Source organism: Xenopus tropicalis, chromosome 4 (assembly GCF_000004195.4).
Source record: "Xenopus tropicalis strain Nigerian chromosome 4, UCB_Xtro_10.0, whole genome shotgun sequence".
In the NCBI taxonomy this organism is placed as follows: Eukaryota; Metazoa; Chordata; class Amphibia; order Anura; family Pipidae; genus Xenopus; species Xenopus tropicalis.
In genome coordinates this window covers 69,336,711-69,357,702 of record NC_030680.2, presented here as the reverse complement: position 1 = coordinate 69,357,702, position 20,992 = coordinate 69,336,711, and the positions used below count along the sequence as shown (strand labels likewise).

The following is a 20,992-nucleotide window of genomic DNA, read 5'->3' as shown; positions in this document are numbered from 1 at the left end:
TAAAGTTTACATATACTTTATTTTACAAATGTTAAAAAAACACATTTGTGATTATTTATATCAGTGGGAGGATCAATATAATTTTATTTATATAACAACCACCATCTCTGCAGCACTTATACATCATTTCCATGAGCCCCAGCATTACAAACACATTAAAACATGCAATGGTCAATTTTTTCAGGAACCAAATAAACTGCCTTAAAAGCATTAAAACTCTGAAGATCGCTAGAATTAAAACCTGGAATGCGAGAGCTTCAAGCTCTACAATATATACTGATTAGGATATTGTCCCCTTAAACTGCAGTAAGTATAAACATATATCTATATATAGTCATCCAAGAGCCTGTGCCTAGGGCCGCAACTAGGGTGGAACTCAGGTGCATATATAATCAAATGTAAAAATTAAAAAGCCTTCCCAGTAACTGCCAGATTATCCCTGAGCAAATCTTGTGGCGAAGCTGGGGGGTGAGTGTGCTGAGAACAGTGATGGACGGCCTCCTTCAGTCCCTCCTTTTTCTTCTCTCTCTGCCTTCTTTTCCATTCTATCTAGTTCTTATTCCTGAGCAATCAGGCTTGCCTACATATTCTGTGTTATGATTACAATATGACTCAGAATGCACTTCAATGGCTTGCATGTATGTACACATAAGTTTGTATCGTTAAAAGAACGATATTAGCAATACAAAACTGCAAAACTCATGAAAACAAAGCAACAAAAAATGTAAAAGTGCTGAGAAAAGCAGACTGAAGAATTATCCAATCATTTTGGGGATTTTTTTTGGCAATTACTTTATCTACCATTAGACACACTCATTTATCACACTGCAGATCCAAAAAAAATTATATTTTTATTACTGATCATCAAGATTTTTTACAATTTATTTTTTGACTGCAATTCAGTTGTGAGAGGATTGATATGCTTATATTTTGGCTTAATATTAACAAGAAGTGTTGGAGTGCCATCAATTACTACTACTCGGTGAAAACATCCACCCTTTTGAACAAGATTTTGAATTGTTTCATTTGAACAGACAACAGTTTGCTTCTCCCCAGTCAAGTCTGGTTCTTCAGGGTATAAATCATCTCCTAAAATGAAGACAATACTTTGATCAGAATTACAGCATATTCAAATAAATTCTGTTTCTTTTTCTAAGAGAAAGGCTTATGGTAAAATGTAAGTATAACACAAACATTAAAACAGTTCACTTCATAGTGTCAGTTTTCATCTCAGTCACATTAACCGATTAATTTGTACTTGCAATGCAACATATGTTGATAAGACAATACCTACATAGTTACATAGTTACATAGGGTTGAAAAAAGACCTGTGTCCATCAAGTTCAACCCATCCAAGTAAACCCAGCACACCTAACCCACACCTACCAATCTATACACTCACATACATAAACTATAAATACAACCACTAGTACTAACTGTAGATATTAGTATCACAATAGCCTTGGATATTCTGATTGATCAAGAACTCATCCAGGCCCCTCTTAAAGGCATTAACAGAATCTGCCATTACCACCTCACTAGGAAGGGCATTCAATAACCTCACTGCCCTCACCGTGAAAAACCACCTACGCTGCTTCAAATGGAAACTCCTTTCCTCTAATCTAAAGGGGTGACCTCTGGTGCGTTGATTGTTTTTATGGGAAAAAAGAACATCCCCCAACTGCCTATAATCCCCTCTAATGTACTTGTACAGAGTAATCATGTCCCCTCGCAAGCGCCTCTTTTCCAGAGAAAACAACCCCAACCTCGACAGTCTCACCTCATATTTTAAATCTTCCATCCCCTTTACCAGTTTAGTTGCACGTCTCTGTACTCTCTCCAGCTCATTAATATCCTTCTTAAGGACTGGAGCCCAAAACTGCACTGCATACTCAAGGTGAGGCCTTACCAGGGACCTATAAAGGGGCAAAATTATGTTCTCATCCCTTGAGTCAATGCCCTTTTTTATACAAGACAGCACTTTATTTGCTTTAGTAGCCACAGAATGACACTGCCTGGCATTAGACAACTTGTTATCAACAAAAACCCCTAGATCCTTCTCCATTAAGGATGCCCCCAACACACTACCATTCAGTAGATAGTTTGCGTTTATATTATTTCTACCAAAGTGCATAACTTTGCACTTATCAACATCGAACCTCATTTTCCAGTTTGCTGCCCAGTTATCTAATTTTGTCAAATCGCTCTGCAAAGCGGCAGCATCCTGCATGGAACTTATAGTTTTGCACAATTTAGTGTCATCAGCAAAAATAGAAACAGTACTGTCTATGCCCACCTCCAGGTCATTAATAAACAAGTTAAACAGCAAAGGCCCAAGGACTGACCCCTGCGGTACTCCACTAACCACACTGGCCCAATTAGAAAATGTTCCATTTACAACCACTCTTTGTACTCTATCCTTCAGCCAGTTCTCTATCCAATTACAAATATTATGTTCTAGGCCAATATTCCTTAATTTGATCATTAACCTTCTGTGAGGTACTGCATCAAACGCTTTAGCAAAGTCCAAGTAGATGACATCAACTGCCATTCCAGCATCAAGGTTCCTACTCACCTCCTCATAAAAGGCAACTAAATTAGTCTGGCAAGATCTGTTACGCATAAAACCATGCTGGCACAAACTAATAGTATTGTGAACTGCAATGTATTCAAGTACCCTATCCCTTATTACCCCTTCCAAAAGTTTTCCTACTACTGATGTCAGACTAACAGGCCTATAGTTTTCAGGCTGAGAACGGGATCCCTTTTTAAATAACGGCACCACATTAGCAATCCGCCAGTCTCTTGGCACCATGCCAGACCTCAATGAATCCTGAAAAATTAAGTGAAGAGGTTTGGCAATCACAGCGCTCAGCTCATTTAATACCCTGGGATGAATCCCATCCGGCCCTGGACCTTTGTTTACCTTTACATGTTCAAGTCTCTTTTGAATTTCCTCCCGAGTGACCCATGCGTCAGTAGCTAAATTACTAGAACTGGGCATATTACAAGGGAAGCCTTCATTATCTGGCTCCTCAGATGTATAGACAGATGAAAAATAAGAGTTCAAAATTTCAGCTTTTTCCCCGTTTTCATCAACCAACGTACCCCCCCGTGATAATAAAGTTCCCACCCCTTCTTGCTTCATTTTTTTACTATTCACATAATTAAAAAATAATTTTGGATTCTTTTTACTCCTAGCTGCAATATCCCTTTCCATCTCTATTTTAGCTTGCCTGATAGCTTTTTTGCATGCTTTATTTGCTTCCTTGTACCTGATGAAAGTTTCCGCTGTCCCAGCTAACTTGAATGCCCTAAAAGCACGTTTTTTCTTACCAACCTCGACAATAACACTTTTATTCAGCCATAAAGGTTTTGCTTTGCGATGCCTCTCCTTGCTTACTAGGGGGATATACTGTTGTGTATACCTACAAAGCAATGTTTTAAAGATGTTCCATTTTCCTTCTGTGTCTAACCCCATGAAAAGCCTTTCCCAGTTGACACATTGCAGAGATGCCCTTATACTGGCAAAGTCTGCACGTCTAAAATTGAGTGTTTTAGTTACTCCCTTATAGCGCTGTCTCTGCAGCATTATCTCAAAGGAGACCATGTTGTGATCACTGTTCCCCAAATGCTCACCCACACAAATGTTAGAGATAAGTTCATTATTATTAGAAATCACCAGGTCCAAAATAGCGTCATTCCTAGTGGGTTCTTGAACTGCCTGAAATAAAAAGTTGTCATTTAGCATATTTACAAACCTACTAGCTCTTTCTGACTTAGCCACCCCATTACTCCAGTCAATGTCCGGATAATTAAAGTCCCCCATAACAACAACTTGACCCAGTTTTGAAGCCTCCTCCATTTGCAACAATAGCTGGGCCTCATCCCCCTCATCTATACGGGGTGGTTTATAACATACACCAATGATCATTTTCTTTGTGACCTTCAGCCTTACTGAAATTTCTACCCAAAGAGATTCGACGTTTTCATTGGTAATGTCTTTATTACATGGCTTTAAGTCTGACTTTACGTAAAGACAAACCCCTCCACCCTTTTTAATCTCTCTGTCCCTCCTAAAAAGTGTATAACCATTTAAATTCACAGCCCAGTCGCATTTATCATCCCACCAGGTCTCAGTGATACCTATTAAATCATAATTTTCAATACATGCAATAGCTTGCAGCTCCCCTAATTTACCCGACAAGCTACGCGCATTAGCCAGCATGCAGCGGAGATTTTTACTTCTCCCTCTGATGTTTACATTAGCTAAGGGAGAATTAGAGCTAAGGCAATTATGAGACATACCTGGCAATGTATGTACAATGCCATCTTCACATTGTGCTATAACTGGCATCCATTGTTCACAGCCCTCCAAAGAACGGCTAATGATGAACTTATGCAGTTCATTTATTGGAGCAAAGTGACAGAGTCGGCTTATTTCATAGAACTGAGGTGGGGGAATCCAGATTTTATGACACTTGTAGTCTTCAAGAGCTTCCACGGGGGTCCACCACTGAAAAAAAGACCCACAAAAGGTTTTACTCGGATTCATTTATCTAGAATCCAACTATGCAATGTAGACACAAAAAATCAACACTTTGTACAAATAAACACAACAGTAGATACTATATCTTCATCCCTGAAATAAATGGCATAAGATATTATTTAGCACAGAGCTGTCAATGGGTCACAAAAAATTACATGACCTCTTGAAAAAGGCTTGCTTGGCACTTGCTTTACATGTCAAATCCCTGGTCACCCAGAACAAATGCTCCACCCATCTGTTTTGTAGCTTCCAGAATGTTGACAAGCAGAGACTGCCCCACTTTGTTCAGCCTGAAAGTAGACAGATAGTGCTAAATTAAAGGGGAAAATTCCAAAATGTTACTTGTTTCTGAATTAAGTTACTCTCCAGTAGCGATGTATGGGTCAAAAAAATTTTGACCTGCAACCGACCATAACCCACTCACTAGCCACCCTCACCTGACCCGCCCCACTGAGCTGCGTATATTTATGTACCCACACCCACCTCTGACATCACGGAGGGGGGCAGGGCAAGGCAGGCCTGCGTCTATAAACAGACGCAGCTGGAGGCAGGAAAGGGACACAGTTATGTCACGGGCGGGGAGGGTGGTAGGATAAGTCAGCGAATACACCTGGCTGGCGGTGGCAGGTTCAGGCTGGCCCACATCACTACACTTAACGTATCAGCATCTCTATAGTAGTAATGATATAGGTCTTTACAGTTGTCACAGGAGCTTCCCATCTTAGAATCTGTTCAGAACAGTACACATGCTTAGTGTGCTCTGAGCAACTGTTGAGAAGGTAATCTTGGGGTTGTCACAAATTATCAAGCAGAAAATTAGCTGGCCTGTCATATAAGCTGATGCTACAGGACTGATTATTAAATTCTGATGCTAATTGCATTGGTTCCAGAGCTGCCATATAATGTGAATGTAAATAAATTACTAATCAGTCTTATACTGTTACATTTATAGGAGAAGGAAATTAAAAACTAAGTAAGCTTCATCATAAAATGTCTAGGTAGCTTTCCTTCTCCTTTATATTCTATATACGTAGTATATTGAGAGTTGGTCTCTATGCTCAGTAACTGACGGCAGAACAAAAAGATGGGGAGCTACTGGGGCATACTCAGAGCATAGATTCTCACTGCTAAAGGGTTGTGGTTGACTTGGCCTGGTACAGAACCCCAAAACATAATATACAACATAACCTTATTCTTTAGTTAAGCTTTAGTTCTCCTTTAAATAATTTGGTGTGTACTGCATTTGCTAAACCAATCTATTAGAACCGTTTTAAAATAACTGAATCCAACACATAACTGTAGGTTGTAAGACAGATTGCCAGGTTTCTTTTTGATGAGTCACACACATTAAATTGGGAACAAAAAGGCAGTTCATATTTTCTATTTCTTAATACCAGCCTATATATTATACAGCAGTGCTGTCCAACTGGCGGCCCCCCACCTGTCTGGCTGCTTTGATGGCTTACCTTTGTACTGAGCTTAACTGGCCCCATGCATGGTTCTCACCTCAGGTTCAGGCTGTAATCCCCTGTACTGTTCACACCTTCTAATCTCTGCATTGTTTACCCCCTGCAGTGTTCACACCTCAGGCTCAGGCTGTAATCACCTATATTGTTCTCCTGTTCACACCTCAGACATTGTATGTACTGCCTGGCCTATGCTGCCTGTGTGTAGACAGCATAGGGTAGGCAGAATATGGCACATAGGCAGCATAGGTCGGGGAGGATATGGCACATAGGCAGGGTAGGGCAGGCAGAGTATGGCACACACAGGCAACATAGGGCATGGAGGGTATGGCACACACAGGCAGGGTAGGACAGGCAGAGAATGGCACACACAGGCAGCATAGGGCTGGCAGAGCATGGCACACACAGGCAGGGTAGGGCTGAGTATGGCACACACAGGCAGCATAGGGCAGAGTATGGCACACACAGGCAGCATAGGGCAGAGTATGGCACACACAGGCAGCATAGGGCAAGCAGAGTATGGCACACACAGGCAGCATAGGGCAGGCAGAGTGCTGCCTGTGTGTGCCATACTCTGCCTACCCTATGCTGCCTGTGGGAGGTGTACCTGGCAGGGGTTTGTTAGCAGTTGGAAATAGCGATGAAATGGTCCCTAAGGTGTGTAATTATATGCTGGGGGTTGCTTCCACAGGGGAGGAGGCGGCATATGGATTTAAGGGTACGTCTTAATATGACATAATATAATTCTTTCACATATGAATGATGTGCGAGTGAGGACGAAGCATTTGGGTTTTTGCTGCACTACCACCATTGTGATAAAATGGGTGTGGTTTAAAGGGGGAGTGGTCAAAACTGGCTTCCATTAGCGGCCCTCCTCCATGTATGCAAGAGAAATTCCGGCCCTTGGCCCAGCAGAAGTTGGACAGCACTGTTATACAGTATACAGCTATAATCAGAGCTGGGCCAAATTGCACAGTGATCTGAGGGGGGGGGGGGGGGTGACAAATTGGAGCATCAATGCAATGCTCAATAGTTGCACATCACCACACTAGAGGTAGAAGAGCTGAACATGTGGTAGACATTTAGTTGAGGTACATGACTTTCGTCCCCACCTCTGTTGCCACCCTAGACACATGCCGGTTCTGCCTACCTCTTGTTCCGGCCCTGCCTATAATTTCAATATGCATGTTCATTAAGTTTTGATATCTGAAAGGCACCGCAAAAAGAAACCCAGTAAAGATGGCTTATAAGCACTGCAAGAAAAGCCTGATGAAAGGGTGTAAGCACTTGTGGTAATATATATAGGAATGATTATTGATTATATTGTACTTTACAAATTAAGTAAATAATACAATAGGCAATCTCACTTTGAATGAAGTGACTTCTTTTTTGTCATCGCTGACAGCAGGCTTTGCATTTAAACAGCAAATGAAAAAGGCTGTATCAAAACGTCTGCTCTTTAAGCCTTGGGAAAACACTGGGGTAAGCCAGTTGCTCCATTCTTTCAGGGCCCAGATATTGGGCATGCAGCGCATCATTCTGCACATCTGGATAAACTGGGAAGGATTTCTTTGAACTTCCTGTCTCCATTTTGAAATCTCTTCTTTATCATGATCAGTTATGTCTATCAGATTTTGGTTGTCTTCACTATTAAAATTCTCAGGCACAACTAACAAGATGCCAGATTCTTCAAATGTTTCTCTAATGGCACAGATCCTTGTTGCAACTTCCCCTGGAATAAGGGAGCCAAATTTTGATCTGTCTGTAGTAAACATAGGAGATCGATTATCATGCTGTTTCACTAGACCCAGACCAAAGTTTGGCTTTTGCTCATACCTGCTGAAAACTTTAATCCAGTCACTGGAAAAGTCTGAGGGTTCAACATTGCCACCAGGAAACACAAATGCATTTGGCATAAAACCACTTTTTTGGCTGCGCTTTAGCAAAAGAACTTCATAATCAAACGTGTTGTTTTGATGATTTTGGACACGGGCTTGTTGCTGAATATAAGGTAAGTTTCCATGAGAAGTTCTAGCTGCCAAAATCAGAGTTGCTGCTTCTTTCCAGTGTTTTAATGTATTGTTCATTTTTACACTCTTCACTTCTGAACAAATGTCCAAAAGTTGTGCTTCTCTATTTTATTATGCTTCCAACAAATATTTACCTGAAGAAAAATGAAAAACAGTTATAGCAGAGGTCCTGCAACAAAAAATAATCTGTAGTTGTTTAAAGTATATAATGACCTTTAGCTTAAAATATAGGATTAAAGTAACAAGCAAAAATATTTATAATAGTATTTGAATTCTCTGCTTGTGTTTGGCGACATCCAAACAAACATATTTTTCTAGTTAGAACTAGATTACAGAACTTGCTCATGTGTGTCACACTTGTTCATAGGTCTAGCATGTTAGACAAGCTTAGTTTATTGCATGTAGTGCAGAATGAATTTCTTGTCTTTAGTCCTACTATATTGCTTTGAAAGTGCCTCAGTACTGGGTAATATCATTCTACTCGACAAACTTTAGACAGGGAAATGTAAGAAACCAAGGACAGCCTGCAGCTTCACAGAGCACGTTACACACGCACACACAGAGGGCAAGAGTACAGTTCTTATTAGCTCTAAATCTTTAACTTTGTCTGTCAATGTATTCCCTGCAGAGAATGCTGGAAGCCGTTACTGGCCATCTGCAGTAAAAAGATTGTGGAAACTTATATGCAGCTATCAATAACTCAGTTAACGCTTATGCCTACACAGCGTTCATTTAGCAAACTGAGCTCCTTAAGTCTGTCCACCCGCAGACTCTGCTCCTAACCACTCTAGATTCCTTTGGCAAAGCATGTAAGCAAAAGTCTGACCTCTGCTGCCTTCCGTCCCCCTGTATAAAAACACCAGCAGACTCTGCTCCTACCTGCCCCAGCTTCCTTTAGCAAAGCATTCAAGCAAAAGTCTGACCTCTGCTGCCTTCAGCCAATGAGCGCTCTCCAAGAATAAATGCAGGGGCTGATGTACTGTTTTCATAGGACGTCAAGAACTGAGAAGAGGAAACTGCAATCTAAACCTATAAAGCAAAGGCTGCCATCTTTGATGTGGGAAGGGTAATTTTCATGTTTTATTGTGTCCTCTGCAACCTCCTTCTGAAGCTCAAATATGTTACATAAATGTATATATACCTAAAGTGCACATTAGGGAACAAGTACCTATATAATGCTTGGGTCGGTTGCTTTATTTTTATATATATATATTTTTTTTTAATTATAGATTTTTATATTCTATATGAAAGTTTTTATTTTATGTGAGGTTTTGTTGTTTTTCTTTGTGAGTTCAGACACATTATGATTAAATGTAATAGAGCATCTCAGGGATTGTCCTTTCATTCCACAATTTTTGTGCAGAAATCCAAGCCCTCATCTACAATGTCCATACATGGCTCAGGATTTTGACATTCCATGTAAATGCAAACAAAACATGTACTGTGGGGTTTTCAGATGTGACGAGTTAGGTCTGTCATTCTGGCTATCTGACCAGACTGTGACGTTCCTTAATATTGAAGAACTACTCAGCAGGTCATTGTGGCAAAGGAAAATAGGAAAATCATATCATACCTACAGCAGAATACAGAGTAATAACACTGCGCTAGAAGTAAACCAATAAAAATCAGCTGCACCACAAATCGTGGATCCAATAGTCCACTTGTAAGTAATAAAAGTTCCCCACAGGTGCGCTTGTTCCAACTTCACAACTCCTCCACGCCACAGCAACACTTTACAGAGTAGCCTTTTCATATATGCGCCTCATAATAAATGGAGACAAACATGTATTACTCTTCTCCCTGTTCTAAAACAAATGGCCAAGGATCGTGAAGCATGTGATTGAACAATTTCCTACTGGATCTACTCACCGTGTCTCAGATTTCAAAGTGCATATCACACTGTTTACAGCTCAGTGATCTCCCTCCATGCTGGTAACAGAGACTTCCTCCTGTCCTGTATTCCACCAGCGACCACGTGACTCCCTCTAGTCAATCACGCTGTCCCTTCTCTCCTGTGTGAGAGGAATGCGACAAAGCAAGGGGGGGTAGGAGTGGGAGGCTGGGTTGGATAGATAGAGCGTGCAGAGGTAGGATTCAATCAGGCTGTATAGTTATGCCAAAAAACATTTATTTGATCAAAGTAAAAGCCCAACACGTTTCGTATAAAAATACTTCTTCAGAAATGCCGTCCCCATTATATTATGTCATCAATTAATTATGCAAATGATCTAAAATTCAATCGAGTTTTATACACACAATAGATATCACTTCTAAAATGAATTAAAAGATAAAAGAACAAAAGAAAATTAATTCATTAAGAACTTTACACATATAAAATCTTATAAACACAAAATGCTTCAGACAATATTACCAGGGTTGGACTTGGGGTGCAGGGCCCACCGGGGCTTCTGCCTCAGGGGCCCCCACCCCCAACACCCTCCGACCTCCTCCCCCGACCGCTCCTAAAAGAAACTTACCGGATCGGATCTGGGCCCAGTCCGACGCTGAATATTACTAAAAGTGTGATGTCATATCAATCCCTTAGGAAGCACTGCAGATCTATGCCAATATTTAACCCTTTGGGTGTAAGTGTTTGCAGCCTGTGAATCCAAAAGGTTTCTTCCCTGGATATGGCCTTGATTATATCTCCCCCCCCTCCACTGAGTCCTTTGTCTTGCACCCCTTACATTTATAGAAGCCTTTCGTGTCCTTGTTTTGGAAAGAGTTTTTCTTTGTGGCTCCAAAATGTTTTTTCAAGACAACTAGGGACCAACATCTGTTTAATAATTCAAGGCTTCTTATATATCACCTGTGGGTAATCCCTTAGGTGTTCGCTAAGATCTTTATCTTTTTTGATAATATGGCAGTGTTTTCTCAGTATATTTTCTACTTTGCCTTTAGAGCCGTTAAAGGTAGTGATAAAAGTAATACATGCAATGCAATGCATTCTCTCCGATTGTTTTCCATTAGTATACTAAAAACAATATTCCCTAGAAAACAGAGCAGGGTGTAGTTGCAGATGGTAACAACAGAATAATTTCCTCCTGAAAAAACTGACAATACAGTTCCACAATACAGATACAGACACTGAACAGTGTCACAGCAGTCCTGTAACAACATAATGACCACTTTTTTTTTTTTTATATTTGTGGCACTATAGGGCTCACCAAGAAGAAAGCTAGAGCTGTGTGGGGGTGAGATAGCAAAGGAAACAGGCTCAAACTCCTTTTCCTTACTTAGCAACTAGTGGCAGCAAGGAGTGAAACTTCCCCTGCCCCCCAACTCAATAAAAGATAGTTTCCACCCTCCAATGACGTTCAGAGCTGATTTGTCAGATATGGAGGTAGAAACAATAGGGATTCTACCTCCACCTGACGATTCAGCCCTAAACGCAGATTTTGCATATCTATATATATATAAAAAATAAACCTCAATGGGAGGCTGCACTTCCGCAAACCCCACATTATAATATATTGAATTGCTCCCACATTGTACCAGTGATACACACCGACCAGTACTAGATTTATAAACTAGTTAACAATAACAGAATACAGGCCAGTAAAGGAATTCAACACAATTGAATATAAAAGATGAACTCTAAATAATTTTGAAATACTACAATGCAACAAAGATCTAATATACTAAAAGCTGCATCATGGGAGTAATAAACAACTGGAGAGGATTAATAGAAAAAAAGAATATTCGCAAACATATATACACAAAACTTCAGATGCCATGATAACTATTTGGCCCATAGTGATAATGACTTACGCTGAGAATATCTGAACTTCATGTGTTAGCTTCACCAAACCATACTAAAGCAACAGGCTTAAATATAGACTTTGCATATAGAAAGAGATGGTATTTGGGAAGCAAATATACTGTATATATCACAGGAGTTCAGATACATAAGCTTTACCAGCAGCAAATGAATTGATTAATCCATAAAAGCTTCTCATTGTATTTGGATTCCTCACTGGTATAACCAGACAGCCCTCTTGCTTCAAGTTCATACACTCAGCAGCACCTGAGAACAACCTTACAGGCTCAGAAAAATCCAATGAAGTCGGAACAAGCTGGCAATTAGTCTGCACCAGCCTCTCCTTGCATAAGGAGCCTTTCCCTTAAAGGTACAGCACAGCTAAACATCTTATCTGCTCCATCAAGTTGTGTACCTAGTACAGAGGCTTGGTTACACATTTTTCCAGGTTGAGGATGAATTTCAAAACCAACTGGCAGGTGATTAGGCTGCAAACTCCTCTGTTGAAAATTTTCAATAATCCAATAAAAGTAGATATAAGTAGATACTATATAAATATATAGTTGAACAACTTGCCTCATGGGGGCTGTGAGAAACAAGGGCCCAGACAGCAAGGTCAGCTTCTTCTATAGTTGCAAGAATCCACCTCCCCAGCCACTCTCTTCCTTCTCTGCAAAGTGGCTAATGAATGGAAAGGCAGTTGACTTGCATGCTGGGCCCCTCTAAAGATTTTTTATGGCTGGGGGGCTGGCATAGTTATGCTTCTGTACATTAAAATATATATTTTTGGGGTGTAGTGGAGTTGAATTCACACCTCCGCTTTCAGTACAAATTAAGCCAGCCTACTGTACCTCAATAGAAGTGTAGTTGTGTAAATCTATGATCAGATCATCTTGATATTACCCAGGTCGATGTGGGCATATCGGTGCAGTATTTATGTGTATTTATTTATGTATGGCCAGTTTAAGATTGAACAGTGAGGTTTTGCATCCAAGTGAGAGAAGTCAATAGACACATCTTGCCTCTGCACCCACAATTGCATTACAGCTTGACTGCGAACAGACCAAAATCTGAAGTGTAAATATGTCCACAGAATTCATGCTTGCAGTGTTATTATGTTGGGTTGAAAAACCCAACATACTGTTCAGCTTATACTTACGCTTTTCTTCTTCTTCTTAGCGCCCTCCTACAGTTTTAGGGGTACAACACCCAAACTCTCCACACTTCTTCGCCCTATAGCAGTGCAGGTTGCTTGTGCTTTTCTTAGCGATCCTGCCCCCCATCTTTTTGTGTCACCGCTCCGAACACCCCAATTTTTCTATTGACTTTGACAGGGAAGATTTTCAAACTGCTGCCACTCTTACAGCTTTAAAGCTACACTCCCCAAACTTGAATAACATAATCATGGGGTGACCCAGAATGAAACAGCAACATTTGTAGGATGACCCAAACTGGGAGGGGCCAACAACAGCTAATCAAATTTCACCCATTGACTTTAATGGGGAAATTGAAACTTCTGCCAATCTTACAGCTTTGAGGCCACACTCACCAAACTTGAATCACATAGTCATGGTGTCAGCCTAAATGTAAATATGATGACTGTTGGATGCCCAAAAGTGGGTGGAGCTGTGAACAGCCAAGCAGATTTTACCTATTGACTTTCAATGGGTAAATTCAACCTGCTGCCATTTTCATAGTATCAACACCAGGGTTCCCAAACTTTTCACAAATGGTAACTAGGGGACTGCAGTTTCAGTATTGAAAAAGTGGGCGGAGCCACCAACAGCCAATCAAACTTCACCTATTGAATTTCAATGGGTAAATTCAACTGCTGCCATTCTCAGTTTTAAAGGAGAAGGAAAGGCAAAGTTACTTGGGGGTGCCAAAATGTTAGTCACCCCCAAGTGACTTTAATCGCTTACCTTTTACCCTGGGCTGGTGCCCCTGTTCGGAGAGAACAGCACCAGCCCGGGGTAGCTGCAGCGCTTCCTACTTCCTGGTTCCATGCGCGCGCATGCGCAGTAGAGTGAAAAAGCCGAACTTTAACAGCTTGCAGCTTTTCACTACTGCGTATGCTCCTGCCTTTAGTTGTTCCAAAACACAGGCCGAAGGAGGAAGAGCTATGCTCCATGTACCCCGGGCTGGTGCTGTTTTCTCCTAACAGGGGCACGAGCCCGGGGTACAAGGTATGCGATTAAAGTCACTTGGGGGTGCCTAACATTTTGGCACCCCCAAGTGACTTTGCCTTTCCTTGTCCTTTAACACCAGGGTCTCTAGTGGACTGCATTTTTAGGTTTTGAAAAGTGGGTGAAGCCGCCAAAAGCCAATCAGACTTCACCTATTGATTTTTTTTTTGGCTTAAATTTAAAATGCTGCCTTACTTACACTATTTATGTCAGGGTTCCCAAACTTTGCACTGGCTGACTACATATTCAGGGTTATGCAGAGCCACCAACAGCCAATCACAGTTCTTTAATTGATTTCAGTGGGAAAATTTCAACTGCTGCCATTCTCACACGTTTGATGCCAGTGTCACCAAACTTTTCACAGCTGGTCACTGAGGGACAAAGGTTTATGGTTAAGAAAAGTGGGTGGAGCCACCAACAGCCATTTCCACCCATTAAATGTCATTGGTTTATATTAAAACTGATGTTATTATTTAAGTATTAATTCGAATATTGCTAAACTTTGCAAAATTAGTCACTGGGAATTTGCAGTTTTAAGTTAGAAATAGTGGCCTGAGCCACCAACAGCCAATCACATTTCACCTATTTAATGTAAAAATGCTGTCAGCCCCACAATTTTCCACTCAAGGTTAGACTTAGTGGACACACCCACCAACCACCAATCAAAATTCACCTATTGACTTTTATTAGTTTAAGTTTAAACTGCTGCCATTCTTTAACTATTAATCCTAGGGTCCCTAAACTTGGAGAGTTAGTCACTGGGTAACTGCAGTTTCAGGTTAGAAAAAGTGGGCAATTTAAATTGCTGCCATTCAGACACTGTTAAAACCAGGGTCCCTAAACTTTGTACAGTGGTTTTTACTATATAATTGTGATCCAAGGTTAGAAAAACTGGGTAGAGCCAATAACAGCCAGATTTCATTCAGTGATTTCACATTTTCAAACCAACATGAAGTTTTACATTAGTACCTTTCTAATACTAGACATACTCCTGATAATGCACATCTATGAAATGCATACCAGAGGATTCAGCTGCAAATGTCGAAAATATATATTTATGATTCTATGCAAATAGTTGAACAAATAATCATATAAATGCTTTTCTTTGCTGCAGTGCTTAACATATGGGTGGCAGGGTGGCTCAGTGATAAGCACTGCTGCCCTATAACTCTATAACTGGCAATTCCGAAGTCAGTTCTGCAAGAAGCTGGGATGTTTTCTGAGTATTTATGGGATCCCTTCCACATGTCAAAACATAGAGGCAGATCAATAAAATTGACCCTCATATGCATGATCCATGATTGTAAGGTCCTCATGTAAGAGACTGATGTGATGTGTAAACCTTACAGGGTTGATCCCTTCAAGTGCTGTTAAGTGGCACCATGGGGTTGCTACCTGGTCTGTGGTAAACCCCCCCCCCCCCCCTTGGGGTTGCTACCTGACCTGTATTTTACCTGCCTGGCCAGCAAAAATGATGTTTGATGCCAGTTATTTAAAAAAAGGCAAAAACCTAGGAAGGTCAGTATTTTTTCCCAGAAAAGCTGGCAACTCTACTCTCAAAACATTTACCCATTTTTTAATAAGACTTTACAGAATTACACTTTTTGGAATAAGCACTGATGAAGTGCCAAAGACAGGCATAAATTGCATCAGGTGACTGTATATCATGAAATCCCATGCAGCGTTTGATCCGCATTTTTAAAGGACTATAACATAATTAAGAATTTTTATTGCTTATTTTTCACCTTATTAAAAGGCCTTTAAAGTGATTCAGGATTTGAATTGCTACTTTTCTAGATGAACATATTTATTTATTTTTTTTTTTGTACTTTTTGTATGCTTTGCATAAATGGCTGGTTCATACTTCACACTTTTACTAATTTAAGTAGAAGGAGCAACCACAGGGTAATATGGCTAGTCCAGAAGACAGCTGTAGCCACATTGCAATGACACAACCAACACTGGATAGTTTAATATTCTTTATGCAGGGATTTGCTCAGATTTCTCGTTTAATATAGTAAACAACGTTAACTTGGTCTTTAAGAAGCACAGTCTCCATGTTTTCGGAACGTTTCGCAAACTTTTATTCTAAGTCATTTTTGATTTACCACATATCAACGTAACAATCCAGTTTATATCACTTATATTCAGTAATAAGCGGTTGCTTTTAGTATTTGGGAACTTTACTGCTTTTAGACTGCCACCGCTTGTTACTGAGAGAGCTTTAGCACACACCCCGCACAGGCGGGAACCTCCCACTAGCGGAACAGAGGCTGACGTACGAAGATTGTTGGCGCGTCATCGCCTTAGTGGAAGCGGCTGCGTGTTGGTAATTGTGAGCGCAGTGTCATCTACAGTTTGAGTGCATTGCTATACTCGAGGTAAAATTGGTGTACGGTGTAGAGTGTAGTACATTTCGGTTGTATTTTTATTACCCCATGATGGTATTGAAGCTGCGGTGCGTCATTCTGATTTATTTGAGTGCATGTATACAAAAGATATATGAAAGCAATGGGCAACGGGCTGAATGGCCTACTCAAGTGTGGGGATAGCCTTATAGTTTTGTTATAAAGCAAAAAATCTTTAATGCAGCTTTGTACATTTGTTTGCTACAGCATTTTCCTGTTTTATCCAATGTTATCACCACTGAAGAATTTGAATTTTTCTTTGTTTATCCACTATAAATGTTGGCTTTTAAAGGGAACCTATTGGTAGAAAACTGTTTCCCCCTCCAGAGTTGCTGGCTAACAGAACACACACTTAGGTTAGACCCAAGCATACAACTGATGCTTAGGGGGGGCATTTATTAACTTTCGCATTTTCATTGTTGTAGATTTATTTAAAACCAGGACTAAACTCATTATACAAATGTCAGTCATTAAAAAAACACACAACTGAAACAAAAAAAAAAAACGCAAAAAGCACTCACGACAATACAAAACCACAACTTTTTCATATTGTCGCACAAATGACAGCATCAAAAAACCTTAAAGGAGACATATTGGATAAATGGGAAAACCCTAATTTTGTAGGCAATTATGAATAATATACAGTGCTGGTTTCACTTTGTGCTAAAAATTAATCCTATCTGTAAAAATGGCCCCTTTATTGGAGCTCCCTATAGATCCTCTCGCTTCTCCGTCCAGTGTGAAATGAAGAGTGGGCGTGTCCTAACGGTCCCTGCCAGAAGCACAGTAGGAGGGGGAGAGCCAATCACAGCCCTGCACTCACACAAGCACAGACAGGCTTCAGTTCCCTATCAGGTCATCCTAGCTGCTGATTGGTTCCTATCCTACAGTGCAGGGTATGGAGGGCCGCCGGCTCCCCAGCTCATCCAGAGAATTCAGCCAGCAGGAAGTGAAACAGATGGGCGGGACTAGTGGGGTTTTGGTGGAATTTCTCAATAAATCAGTCAGAAATACAACTTTTTTAGCACAATCCTTCTATATCTAGAGGAGTATAATTCCCTGGTACATTCTTTATTTTTATAGGATATGTCTTCTTTAAAAACCTCTAAAACCATGAAGCAAAGAAAGATCAGCTGTAACAGGGACATCTGCCATCTACTTCTACACTATATTCATGGGTTTTATATTATCTATTTTTGCTTTCAGATTTGTTGCAGATAATAAATATTGAAAAGTTATGGTTTTTCTGTGACAATGGTATTTTGCTGCAAAAATTGTGAAAAAAAAATCAAGTTCCTAGAGACTGCTTATGCACTGTTACACTTAAAACCACACAGTCCTTACAGTGGGTTTTGATTATGATAACATTAAAGAAAACTTGTTTTTTGTTAATGTATTTATATGTATTTATTATGTATTTTACTTCTTTTCAAAAATCCTGCCACTTCTGGAATTTCAGTTTAATGGTTTATAGACTAGCCTTTAAATGAGAACTTAAATAAAATGTTATTTTGTTTAAATAAAATGAAATTTAAATAAAAGGCTTAAATAAAATTTAGTATGCCTTTTTAGCCATCCCTTCTGTTTTTGAACTGCCCTATTCCTTCTCTCCCCCCCCCGTATACTTCCCCCTTTACCTTGCACAATAAGAAAAAAGCAAACTAGCGCCTTAGGGTTCACAGGGCCTGTTTCATGCAGCCTACTCTTCCTCTGTAAGGAATTGCCAACATTGGGCATATCCAGACCTGGCTTTTTAACTGTGTATGCTCCCTATCTGTATTCACTTGTTATGAAAGAGTTAGCTGCAAAAAAAAATGGTACCCTGCTGCACTGTTGACACCCTGTTCCAAATTATTATGCAAATTATATTTTTCTCATTTACCAAAATAATTGATGTAAATAACAGTCGGCATAATTCTCGTGTTATAAACTATTAAGTACAATTCAAATTTTTATTGAACAAACCTCCTAATGATAACAGTATTTGTTTTAAGAAAAAAAAAACTTACAATGCACTGTTCCAAATTATTATGCAAATCCTATTTAAGTGTCACAAAGATGAGATTTTTTGGTTTTCAATTAAATCATGAATGGCATTGTGTCTCAATGCCTTGGACGAGGTATGAAAACAGATATTTCACGAAAACTTAAGCGTGATCATTGCACTATTAAAGGACAAGGAAAGTCAAAATCAATTAAGCACACTATTCAATAGTACTACTATCGCTATGTAGAAATGCTATATTTCTGGCTTGTCTAGAGAAAGATTTTCTGAGATACACTTACTACATACTGTTCCAAATTATTATGCATCATCTTCATGCATGACAATTCACCATCTCATGCTGCAAAGAATAGCTCTGCATCAATGGCTGCTATGGGGATAAAAGGAGAGAAAGTCATGGTGTGGCCTCTATCCTCTCCTCACCTCAATCCTATTGAGAACCTTTGGATCATCTTCAAACAAAAGATCTATGAGGGTGGGAGGCAGTTTACATCCAAACAGCAGCTCTGGGAGGCTATTCTGACATCTGACAAATTCAAGCAGAAACTGTCCAAAAACTCGCAAGTTCAGTGGGGTTCCTATGTTAAAATGTAACGTGACCTGTTAAAATGTTTAAAAACTTAAAATGTTGTTACAAGTTTGAAATAGCTTTTGATTTCAGTAAATATGCTGCAAACACAAAAAATGACAATTTTCAGTTTTTTACAACCTATAAAGTGTTTTGAAACTTACTGTGCGTAATAATTTGGAACAGTGCATTGTAAGTTTTTTATTCTTAAAAAAAATACTGTTTTCATTAAGAGGTTTGTTCAATAAAATTTGAATTGTCCTCTTAATAGTTGATAACATGAGAATTATGCTGACTGCTATTTACATCAGTTATTTTGGTAAATGAGAAAAATATCATTTGCATAATAATTTGGAACAGGGTGTAAAATGATTAAAGGCTCTTTACCTCAGAAAATGTTTACCCCCGATAAAACTATTTTTGTAGACTACACATTTTGCTGAATCCAAAATAGGCAGTCCAGACTTGGACTGCCACAGTGGCTGCTGTAAGGTACCATAGACAGTTACTGTTTAGTTGGCTGTACTTAAAATGCCGGGGCCTATTTTGAAATCCTGTACAGGCCTGAAACTGCAAAGCTTAGAAGTTCTGAAAAATTGCCTTGGAGTTTGCATTTTAAAACATAATAAATGAAAGGCAGGGGTCCAAAATGGGTAAATATGTGTTTCTACAACAGACTACCAAGCAGCAAAGCTTTTGTAAAGGTTGTGGTTTTGATCAAATTTCTGAAAATGATTTCAAAGCTTTTTATAGCATCTTATCTCCCACATATCATTAGGTACCAAGATACAATAGAAATATGAAAGCAAGTGGTCCATTAACTAGTTTGATGCCTAGTTTGCAAAGGATTACCAAACAACTTAATCCTCATAACTATTCACCTCCCTCTCTACATGCTACCCCAGTCTCTTCTTGGCTCCTTCTCCTCAGTGACTGAAGAGGAAGTCTCAAAACGTTTGGCTTCCTCTCACCTTACTACCTGCCCACTTGATCCCATTCCTACCAATCTTCTCTAGTCTCTCCGCTCTCTTGGCCTTCGTGACACTGCCTTATCCTGGTTTTCATCTTATCTCTCAGATCGATCCTTTAGTGTCTCTTAGAATGGAGCATCATCTTCTCCCTTGCCTCTAATTTAGTTTAACATGACCTCACTGTGCTGCTATAAGCAATAACCTGTGCCACACCTCTCACAACTCTGGTCCTGCCCATTTCCACACCTTGTGTCTCAACCCTTTCTCCTTGTAGATTGTAAGCTCTTTTGGGCAGGGCTCTCTTCACCTCTTGTATCGGTTATTGATTGCTTTATATGTTTCTCTGTATGTCCAATGTATGAAACCCACTTATTGTACGGTGCTGTGGAATATGTCGGCGCTTTATAAATACATTTTAATAACAATATTTATATCCGTCATGTAGTGACCCAAAACTGAAAACAGTGGATACAATACTGTATGTCCTGGAGTTTCAGTGAGCGGTTTTACCCCTAGGTCAGACGGGTTAGGTGTGAAATTTTGATTGATCGTTGGAGGTTTGGGTTGAGTGTTGGTCAAACTAGGGAATTACACTCTTCTTCCACTCCCAGATTTTCCCTGTCTTGGAACTTAAGTCATGTGCAGTACGGGTTGGGTACAGGGTCTACAATTGCAACATTTTGCAGTTTTGTTGATTGTCAGTAAAGGGTTTGTGGATTAGAGTCAGGTGCAGATTGAGTTTTCTAACCTGCACATCACTAATTAAGGAAGGAAAGGTAAAAACTAAGTAAGCTTTATCAGAAAGGTCTATGTAAATAAAGCCATAAGCATATTTTTACAAAATGCACATGAATCCAAAGTGGGTAAATACGTCTGTCTGTCAAACTAAACAGTTTTGATTATATATCTGAAAATTTCCCCAAAGCATTGAATTTCCCACATGTCATTGGGTACCAAGATAAAACATACATATGATGTTAGGGTCCTCTGAACAATTCTATGACCAGTATATATAGGATTACACAACTATGGAATATACGTTGTGCGTA

The 20,992-nt window shown here is 39.8% G+C and overlaps 2 protein-coding genes across 10 annotated transcripts in view; one reads left to right on the top strand and one right to left on the bottom strand.

The window, feature by feature from the left end:
* Nucleotides 1–12,103, bottom strand: nudt19 (nudix hydrolase 19). 9 transcript variants are annotated; one of them, XM_031899994.1, is made up of 5 exons: nt 11,965–12,103; nt 9,915–10,104; nt 7,383–8,179; nt 4,309–4,516; nt 1–1,089 (listed from the first exon to the last, which is right to left on the bottom strand). In XM_031899994.1, exons 3-5 carry the CDS (start codon nt 8,100–8,102, stop codon nt 875–877), a joined length of 1,143 nt encoding a protein of 380 aa, XP_031755854.1. In that variant the 5' UTR covers nt 8,103–8,179; nt 9,915–10,104; nt 11,965–12,103; the 3' UTR covers nt 1–874.
* A 4,107-nt stretch (nt 12,104–16,210) lies between these two features.
* Nucleotides 16,211–20,992, top strand: part of tdrd12 (tudor domain containing 12) — a 68,575-nt gene continuing 63,793 nt past the window's right edge. The window contains exon 1 of the mRNA XM_018093101.2: nt 16,211–16,372. The gene's annotated coding sequence lies outside the window, so the exon portion shown is untranslated. The remainder of the gene's footprint in view (nt 16,373–20,992) is intronic.

Excerpts from the sequence above, each read along its gene's own strand:
- nudt19 (XM_031899994.1), bottom strand. The coding sequence starts at position 8,102 with ATGAACAATACATTAAAACACTGGAAAGAAGCAGCAACTCTGATTTTG. Across the intron at positions 4,517-7,382 it reads AAGAAGTCACTTCATTCAAA|TGGTGGACCCCCGTGGAAGC; the intron begins GTGAGATTGCCT and ends TCTTTTTTTCAG. Across the intron at positions 1,090-4,308 it reads CATTGTACATACATTGCCAG|GAGATGATTTATACCCTGAA; the intron begins GTATGTCTCATA and ends TCTTCATTTTAG.